This window comes from Mandrillus leucophaeus, unplaced genomic scaffold (assembly GCF_000951045.1).
Source record: "Mandrillus leucophaeus isolate KB7577 unplaced genomic scaffold, Mleu.le_1.0 Scaffold139, whole genome shotgun sequence".
Taxonomy (NCBI): Eukaryota; Metazoa; Chordata; class Mammalia; order Primates; family Cercopithecidae; genus Mandrillus; species Mandrillus leucophaeus.
In genome coordinates, this window is record NW_012101354.1 from 1128736 (window position 1) to 1138301 (window position 9566).

At 54.7% G+C, this 9566-nt stretch overlaps 1 protein-coding gene across 3 annotated transcripts; it reads left to right on the forward strand.

Annotated features, from left to right (window-relative positions):
* Positions 1 to 721: 721 nt before the first annotated feature.
* On the forward strand, positions 722 to 9054 carry SELENBP1 (selenium binding protein 1). Of its 3 annotated transcripts, none has more exons than XM_011973539.1 (12): positions 722 to 812; positions 3448 to 3713; positions 3871 to 3983; positions 4237 to 4422; positions 5109 to 5229; positions 6474 to 6656; positions 6922 to 7100; positions 7529 to 7607; positions 7690 to 7811; positions 8098 to 8190; positions 8335 to 8453; positions 8653 to 9054. In XM_011973539.1, exons 2-12 carry the CDS (start codon positions 3527 to 3529, stop codon positions 8813 to 8815), a joined length of 1545 nt encoding a protein of 514 aa, XP_011828929.1. In that variant the 5' UTR covers positions 722 to 812; positions 3448 to 3526; the 3' UTR covers positions 8816 to 9054. The 3 variants fall into 3 exon arrangements, with proteins under 3 accessions (XP_011828929.1, XP_011828930.1, XP_011828931.1); XM_011973540.1 differs by having other exon boundaries at positions 3657 to 3713; XM_011973541.1 differs by lacking the exon at positions 4237 to 4422 and having other exon boundaries at positions 3657 to 3713.
* Positions 9055 to 9566: the final 512 nt, after the last annotated feature.

Here is a 9566-nt window from a genome sequence, read left to right on the forward strand (position 1 = left end):
CACACACACACACGTACAAATACACACAAGCACACTCACAGGCACATTCGCACAGGTGGAAATTCACACACAGGCACAGATACACACTGATGCAGGCACATGCACGAGCAACACACAGGTATACAGGAACACACACATGCCCAGATACACACATCTACACACACCCAGGCACCCACTAAAGACCATGAGCTGGCCGGGGTCGGCAGCTCACACCTGTAATCCCAGCACTTTTGGAGGCTGACATGGGTGGATCACCTGAGGTCAGGAGTTTGAGACCAGTCTGGCCAACATGGTGCAATCCCTTCTCTGCTAAAAATACAAAATTGCTGGGCCTGGCACACCTGGCGGGTGCCCGTAATCCCAGCTACTCGGGAGGATGAGGCAGGAGAATTGCTTGAACCCAGGAGGCGGAGGCTGCAGTGAGCCAAGATCGCGCCACTGCACTCCAGCCTGGGCAAGAGTGAAACCCTGTAGAAAGAAAGGAAAGGAAAGAAAAGGAAGGAAGGAAAGAAGGAAGGAAGGAAGGAAGGAAGGAAGGAAGGAAGGAAGGACAGGCTCCCACACATGCACACTTAAACACATACACGCACACCCCATAATTCAAACACCAGTTGCCCTAGGCCACTTGAGAGTATCCTGGCCAGCTGCCCTGAGTAGTTCACTCTGGGCTACAGCCCGGGCCCTCCTCCTTCTCTGCCCCACCCCCAGCTGGTTGTATAAATTCCCTCCCTTTGCTCCTTCCCTGGAACAACGGCCTCCAACACCAGCACAGCAAACCCGCCAGGATCAAAGTGTACCAGTTGGCAGCATGGGTGAGGAGAGGGGCTTCCAATCACGCATTGCCTGCTCTGTCTGCCCCTAACTTGGAAGGCCCTCCCCCAGAAAATGCTAGAAAACCTGAGGGGGTAGCTGGGGAGGGAGCAGTGGACTCTGCTTCATTGTCCCCAGTCTGCACACCCCTCCCCCACCACCCCGCTGCATTTCCCAGCTTAGCCAAACTTTCTGAGGAAGGTGGGCAGAGGCACTGCTGGGAAGTGGGATCCTGGGCCCTGACTTGGCTCCATTCAGCAGAGGCTGAGGCCAGGGTGCTTTTCTGCAGCTGGGAAAATCAGACGGGGGCGCTCTTAGAGAACACCACTCGGTCCCTGGCCCTCACATAGGAAACAGATGATCCTGATTTCAGCCCTGGGCCAACTTTGCACTCCAGGGAGGGAGGTAGGGAGTGCAAGCTTTTCTGTGCCCAGGTCACTCTCTAGCTACCCCACACAGCAAAGCTCTTTGGGAGGGAAATCAGAGACCCCCGCGCTCTTTCACTGGGGACCTGTTTCAATGCCTCCTCCACCCCTAAATCCCCCTTGGCCCTGCTATTCCTCCATCCGTGGGCTCCTGGGTGACAGGCTGAGAAGGAATTGGGGTTTGGTTGGGAAGTCCTTCCCCACTTGGGGCTGGCTCTTCCTCAGCTGGCCGAATGCCCAGCAGCCAGCCTGGCATGGAAAACCCACTTGAGCTTTCCCTGGGTCCATCCCAAACCCAAAGCTGCTCTGAGATCTTGCTTGAGATGCTTCAGATGGGGGCTATTCCCCAGAAAGAGGAATGATGCTCCCTGGGGCTGCGGTGGCATGCTGGGCCTGACCCTGCGAAATGCTGGGGCTGGGGTTGCTGCGGTTGCTGGGGTTGTTGGGGTGGGGGGTGAGCAGAGGCTGCAGAGCGGGCAGCTCCTCCTCTGCACCTTTACTTCCCTCTCAGTTTCTCCCTGGCTTTGTAGTTTTTGTATCTCTGTCTTGATGTCTTGGAGTTTTTTAACCTCCTTTCCCTTCTGTATCCAGCAACTTCCTTCCCCACCCCCTGGCATCTGGTGCCAAGCCCCGACTTAGCAAGGTTATGTAGCAGAACTGGATCTCTCTCTCTCTCTCTCTCCCTGCCCCACCTCCAGCCCTCTCTCCGGGCATCAAGCACTCTCTGGCATTCTCCTGTCCTCTGGCACAGCCCTTCCCATATTTACACAGTAACTCACTGTTTTTTGGTGTTTTTTTTTTTTTTTTTTTTGAGTCAGAATTTCACTCTTGTAGCCCAGACTGGAGTGCAGTGGTGCGATCTCGGCTCACTGCAGCCTCCACCTCCCGGGTTCAAGCCATTCTCCTGCCTCAGCCTCCCAAGTAGCTGGGATTACAGGTGTACGCCACCACGTCCAGTTAATTTTTGTATTTTTAATAGAGACAGGGTTTTGCCGTGTTGGCGAGGCTGGTCTCAAACTCCTGACATTAGGTAATCTGTCCGCCTCAGCCTCCCAAAGTGCTGGGATTACAGGTGTGAGCCACCGCACATGGCCTAATTCAGTTTTATGAAAGGACTTTGAAATACATTGTCTTATTTGTCCTCCATATCTACCTAGAGAAGTAGGTAGAATATCATTATTGCCCACTTTTCATAAATGAAGAGGAGAAAATGGAGAAACGGAGCATCAGACCTGGGACTTGAAACCAGGTTTCCAGACTCTGAACGCTGTTGCTGCCTCTCAGCTTCCTAAGTCCTTTGGCTGCTGCGAGTGGGAGTCCCAAGCCCCAGTGGTGGCCCCACTCTGCCTACTCCTGGCTCCTCACTTGCGGCCCAGCTGTGAAGGCAGAGGCTGGACTGGCCACAGGACAAGGCAGGAGACAGGGCCCAGGCCTGTGGACTCCACTCCAGGGTTTCTTTCAGCCTGCCGCCCCGTCTGGGTTATTCTTTAGCCCCTGCTCCCCAGCAGGCCCCAAACTCTGATGCTGGGGTGCTGGCAGCTGTGATGTCCCAGCCCTGCTGCACATCTGCTGACTTCCCTCCTGGAGATTAGTGTGACCCCTCTTGCCAGACTTCAGAGATAGGAAGGGTTGCTCCCTACCTCTCTGGTGGGCAGGCCTCTGAGCTCTCCGGAGTTGGGCCAAACACCTCACTTTCCAGATAAAGGAAGTGGGGCACACCCAGGGGTAGAAACCGGCCTGAGGACTTCCAGCTGCTATTAGCCCCAGACTCTCAGTTATGTACTCCAGCCCTTGGCTAGCAGCCTGGGATCAGGACCCAGGGGAGAGAAAAGCAGGAATTGGCCTCCCCCTGACATAGAAACATCTTGGTGAAGGGAGCTGAGCAGGCGCCACGCTCTCTCCCTGAGAGTGGCTCCCCAAGAACAGTGCCTGGGCTTTGGCCAGACAAGCAGAGAGCTGCACACCAACTGCATCCTTGTGTTTACTTCTCGTAAAAGCCCACTGTGGAATTCTTACCATCTCCGTTTTACAGACGATGCAGAAATTGAGGTCGAGGAGCTTCAGTACTTTGCCCAAGCTCCCCTGGCTAGTCAGTGGCGGGCTGGGGTTGGGCTCCGAGTCTGTGTCATATTCACTACACCACACGACCCCAGCTGCATCAGCCCTCCTCCGGCCCTCCCTGGGCCCTGCTGGACTGTCTGTCTACCTTCAGGTCATGTGTCTCCAGCTCTTCCCAGCACAACCTCACCCTCATCAGGGCTCTGAGCGGGCAGAGAGGACAGGCCAGAGCAATGAGGCTGGATTGGGGACGTAGGCCAGCCGCACTGCCGTGGCCCACTGGGATGTATGCTGCAGGATGTGGGGAGGGAGCCTTCACCCTCCAGAGTGTGGCCCAGCCAATGTGCCCCATTGCTTCCACAGCTACAAAATGTGGGAACTGTGGACCCGGCTACTCCACCCCTCTGGAGGCCATGAAAGGTAATTGCCATGGTCTGAGAGCCAGTGCCCTACTGCTGATTCCACAGCCAGGGCTGGAGGGACTTCAGATCTAGCCCCCACCCTCTGGCACACCCAGCACTTCCCCTGCCCTTCCTTCCCACCCTGCCGTCCCTGCTGCCCACTTTCTACCCTGCAGGACCCAGAGAAGAGATCATCTACCTGCCCTGCATTTACCGAAACACCGGCACTGAGGCCCCAGATTACCTGGCCACTGTGGATGTTGACCCCAAGTCTCCCCAGTATTGCCAGGTAAGGCAGGGCTTGGGCACCAGCTACTTTAAGAGTGTAGCTGCCCTCCTCCCTGGCCCTGGGGCCCCCCGTCCCAGCTCTATCCTTCTTGGCCCTCCCTGGGTATGGATGTGCAGGCTCAACCTGGGACAAGGGGAGTGCTGAAATCCAGCCTGTGCCGTGCTTCCAAACCAAAATAGGTCCACAGGGGCCCCTCTTCCAGAAGCGGACAGAGGCGTGGCCTGGAAGAGCACCCCATCTCCCCGCATCCTAGGTCATCCACCGGCTGCCCATGCCCAACCTGAAGGATGAGCTGCATCACTCAGGATGGAACACCTGCAGCAGCTGCTTCGGTGATAGCAGCAAGTCGCGCACCAAGCTGGTGCTGCCCAGTCTCATCTCCTCTCGCATCTATGTGGTGGACGTGGGCTCTGAGCCCCGGGCCCCAAAGCTGCACAAGGCATGTCTTCTGCCCTTGCCAACTCAGTAGACCACAAGACACCTGCCACCCCAGGCAGCCTACGGGCAGGAAGCCAGACCTAAACCAGTAGCCTCCAGCTCTTACACAGGATCTGGCTCAGCAGCAGGGAGGGAGGTTGGACTTCAGAGCAGAGTCTACCCAGGCATTCTGGGTCATCACCCTCCAGCACGGTGACCAGGACACTGGAGAAGAGGGAGGAGGCTTCTTGTTTTACTCTGAGAGAGAGAGGGAGCCATTTACTCCCCCTATGCGGTTAGGAGCTCAGGGCTTCTCTTAAAAACTCTAGTCCCTCCCAACACTTGGTTTAGTGCACTCTTGGTGCCGAGCACGTACTGTGTTGTCTACTGGTAATACAGAGTTAACACAGGTCTGGGCCAGCCCGGGAGGAGCTTATGGTTTCACAGGACTGCGTGTGCCTTCAGGACACACGGGGAAAGGTCAGCGCTTCCTGCCCGGGGAGTTATTAGCAATCTCTCTGACTTTCCCTTGCTGCTCTGTAGAAGTTACCAGACTGAATCTCTGTCATATTCCCACAGGGAGAGTTGTGTCCATGTTTTGAAGGAAAAGATGACAGAGTCAGCAGATAGAAGTAGGAGGAGTATGGCGGTTAAGAGCAGGGACTTCCAGTCCTGTATGATTCTGACACCATTCCCCACCCCTTCCAGGTCATTGAGCCCAAGGACATCCATGCCAAGTGCGAACTGGCCTTTCTCCACACCAGCCACTGCCTGGCCAGCGGGGAGGTGATGATCAGCTCCCTGGGAGACCTCAAGGGCAATGGCAAAGGTACCTGCCAGTATATGTGCTCATGAAAACTTCCATAGCTGTGAAATGTGGAAAGCATTGTTCTGTGGGAAGAGCAGAATGGAAGGGGAGGGATGGAATGACTTTCCAAGGAGAACCAGTGAGCTGGATCCCAGTCAGTATTTTAAATGTTAGTAAGTAACTTCAGTTTTGAATATTTCTATTAAGATGAGTCTTCACTGATGAATTCAGTTCAAATAGTCAAAACAGTTTTATAGTCAAAACAGGCCAGGTGTGGTGCTTTACTCCTATAATCCCAGCACTTCAAGAGGCCGAGGCCAGCGGATCGCCTGAGCTCAGGAATTCCAAACCAGCCTGGCCAACATGGTGAAACCCCGTCTGTGTGTTGTCTGCCGATAACACAGAGTTGGCACTGGCAACTCTGCACTAAAAATACACAAATTAGCTGGGTGTGGTGGTGCAGGCCTGTAACCCCCACTTCTCAAGAGGCTGAGGTAGGAGGATCACCTGAGCCCAGGGAGGTCGAGGCTGCAACGAGCTGTAATCGAACCACAGCATTTCAGCTTGGGCGTCAGAGTGAGACCTTATCTCAAAAAAAATATAGTGAGCAGAATGGAGCTTAGACTCTGGGAGGAATCCCACTCCAAAAGTGGGAAGCTGGACAACAGAATACCGGGTACTGAGTCCCAGAAGATATCGTAGGAGAAACATTTCTGCTGTGGTCTGAGAGAGGGATGAAGTTGATAGGAGACAGGGGCACTAGGGTAAAGCACCCCCTGCCACCTGGCCACCTTTGAATGCCTGGGTGAGACCCTTTGGATGCCTGAATGTTTTATTTACTTTTTCTTTTCCTTTTTTTTTTGAGATGGAGTCTCGCTCTGTTGCCCAGGCTGCTGGTGTGCAGTGGCGCAATCTCAGCTCACTCCAACCTCCACCTCACTGGTTCAAGCTCCTGAGTAGCTGGGATTACAGGCACGTGACACCATGCCTGGGTAATTTTTTGTATTTTTGATAGAGACAGGGTTTCACCATGTTGGCCAGGCTGTTATTGAACTCCTGACCTCAAGTGATCCGCCCGCCTCAGCCTCCCACAGTGCTGGGATTACGGGTATGAGCCACTGTGCCCCCAGCCATGGATGCCTGAATTTAAGGAGGTGGAGGCAATGGGCTTTCAGCCTCTTAGACATGCCTGGGGGAGAGGGCTGGAGGGTGGGGTTAGTGTCTCTACTGCCTCTACCTGCCACCCTACTTCCTTCCCTGTTCAGGGGGTTTTGTGCTGCTGGATGGGGAGACATTCGAGGTGAAGGGGACATGGGAGCGACCTGGGGGCGCTGCGCCATTGGGCTATGACTTCTGGTACCAGCCTCGACACAATGTCATGATCAGCACTGAGTGGGCAGCTCCCAATGTCTTACGAGATGGCTTCAACCCCGCTGATGTGGAGGCTGGTGAGAATCCCCCCACGGGCCAGCAGGAGCCTTGGGCCCACATCCCCTTGCTTTCTGCTCCAAATCTCCCAGCCCCGCACTTCCCTCCCGTGGCCCCAGAATCTGAGGGAGATGGCATAGGATGCACTGCATGCTCAGATTGCTCAAGCGTCCTCCTGATCCCTCCAATCCATTTCTTAACCTTCTGCCCTGATTAGTGGCCTGTCTGCCCATGCCTTCCAACCCCTGATGCTGAGCCTATCCTCCGGCCCCACTCCCACCCCAGGGCTGTACGGGAGCCACTTATATGTATGGGACTGGCAGCGCCATGAGATCGTGCAGACCCTGTCTCTAAAAGATGGGCTTATTCCATTGGAGATCCGCTTCCTGCACAACCCAGATGCTGCCCAAGGCTTTGTGGGCTGCGCACTCAGCTCCACCATCCAGCGCTTCTACAAGAACGAGGTGACATACGCCCTCTGGCCCTCCCCTCCCAGTAGTTTTGTCAGCAGCTCTACCTAAGCAGGCTTCTGTAATGGTGCTCCCAGGCATCTCCAGGAACGAAAAAAACGAGGCTGCATGCCTTGTCTCTCTTCTCTCAGTGGTAGGCCAACTTCTGCCTGAACCCTAACTGGCCATATTTATTCATTCATTCAAAAACTACTCAGTGAATTTCTGTGCTGGGCACTGTGCTATGTTCTGGGAATGCAGTGATGAAGCAGACACAACCCCTGCCTAAAGGGGCTTGCATGGAGTTAGATCCTAGTGGCAAGAAGGCCGGTCATCTATTCTCTCCCTCCCAGGTCTGGGCAACCCAGATCTAACCCTCAGTCCCCAATTCTGATAGGCTCACCTCTCTGCCAGCTAACCTAACCCTCCACCCCTCAATGTAGGGAGGTACTTGGTCAGTGGAGAAGGTGATCCAGGTGCCCCCCAAGAAAGTGAAGGGCTGGCTGCTGCCCGAAATGCCAGGTGAGTGCCTAGGGCACGGGAAAGTTGATTCTTGGCCTGGGAAACAAGAGTCCTTAAAGGCTCTACTCGCCCCCGCCCCCAGGCCTGATCACCGACATCCTGCTGTCCCTGGATGACCGCTTCCTGTACTTCAGCAACTGGCTGCACGGGGACCTGAGGCAGTATGACGTCTCTGACCCACAGAGGCCCCGCCTCACAGGACAGGTGGGGGCCCTGGCAGGAGGAGCAGAAGGGAAGGAAGGAAGGAAGGATAAGAGAATCTGGGGATGGGGGTGGATGGTCTGAAGCAGCTGGAGGATGATGAGGGAGGTGCAGGAAAAGCAGACATGTGGGCTGCGGGACAGCGCAGGCCCAGGACTGTCCAGGCCAGGGATGGGCATGCAGAGCATGTCTGAAAGGAAAGAGGGATCCCAGTCAGGCAAGCTGCTCTTCCTGCAACATGTGCGCCTCCCACTACGGTCCTCCTTATCCTCTGCACCTCCCCATCCAGCTCTTCCTCGGGGGCAGCATCGTTAAGGGAGGCCCCGTGCAAGTGCTAGAGGACCAGGAACTAAAGTCCCAGCCAGAGCCCCTGGTGGTCAAGGTAAGAGCCTCTCCCCCTACTTGCTGGACCCCTCAGACCCATGCTTGAGGAGTATTTGGGGGAGCAGCTGAGCATGCTCTTGGGTTTGGGGTGGTGCCTAGGATCTGTGTGTTACCCTGGGCTCTGACCCCTGGTTTTCCCAAGGGAAAACGGGTGGCTGGAGGCCCTCAGATGATCCAGCTCAGCCTGGACGGGAAGCGCCTGTACGTGACCACGTCGCTGTACAGCGCCTGGGACAAGCAGTTTTACCCTGATCTCATCAGGTGAGAAGCAGACACATGGGCTCACCTCCCCAGCCCTCCTCTTCCAGAGGGGTCGTTTGGCTTTCTGAAGACTCCTTAGGGAGACCCCTGTACCCCACCACACAGATGGCCCATCAAGACCCTGGTCATTCCTTGTTCCTCAGGAGCCTTCCCCTAAAATCTCTGACTTCTCCCTTACCCCATTCCCCTTTTCCACCAGGGAAGGCTCTGTGATGCTGCAGGTTGATGTAGACACAGTAAAAGGAGGGCTGAAGTTGAACCCCAACTTCCTGGTGGACTTCGGGAAGGAGCCTCTAGGCCCAGCCCTCGCCCATGAACTCCGCTACCCTGGGGGCGATTGTAGCTCTGACATCTGGATTTGAACTCCACCCTCATCACCCTCAGTCCATATTTTGAGCCCTCACTTCCTTGGGGACCTGGCTTCATTCCGCTCTCTCTTGACACCCAACCCTTGGCAGCATGTACCACACAGCCAAGCTGAGACTGTGGCAACGTGTTGAGTGGTATCCATTTACTGACCACTGTTGCTTGTTGCTCACTGTGCTGCTTTTCCATGAGCTCTTGGAGGCACCAAGAAATAAACTGTTGCCCCTGTTCTTCAGATGGCCTTGTCTTTGGGGGCCCGAGGCCTGTGTCTCCTCTTCTGTCTACGCTTTGTATCTTGTACAAGAAAAGGCTAAAGAGGCCTCTGGGGGGGTTATGGTAACTAGTTCACACCAGTGATGCTAATAATGCCAAAATCTCACTTTTATGGCCAGACAGAATCTGAAAATTTTGGGGATGATTGTCACAAGGAGACCTGGGGGTAGAGAATGTAAATTGGTGTTTCTGAAGTTTTGTTTTTTTAACCCATGCTTTCTTTTAATGAACCTAAAAATCTCACCCATCACTCCCAAGACAATGTAATATGCTCCCTCACACACAGGAGACCCCAGGACCCCTGTTCTGTATAGTGTAATAAATTTCCACTGATGGCAAGACTACTGGGAGAACTCAGTTGTTGGGAGGTTTATTAGGCTGCTCTTGCATTGCTGTGAAGAAATACCTGAGACTGGGTAATTTATAAAGAAAAGAGGTTTAATTGGCTCATGGTTCTGCAGGCTCTACAGGAAG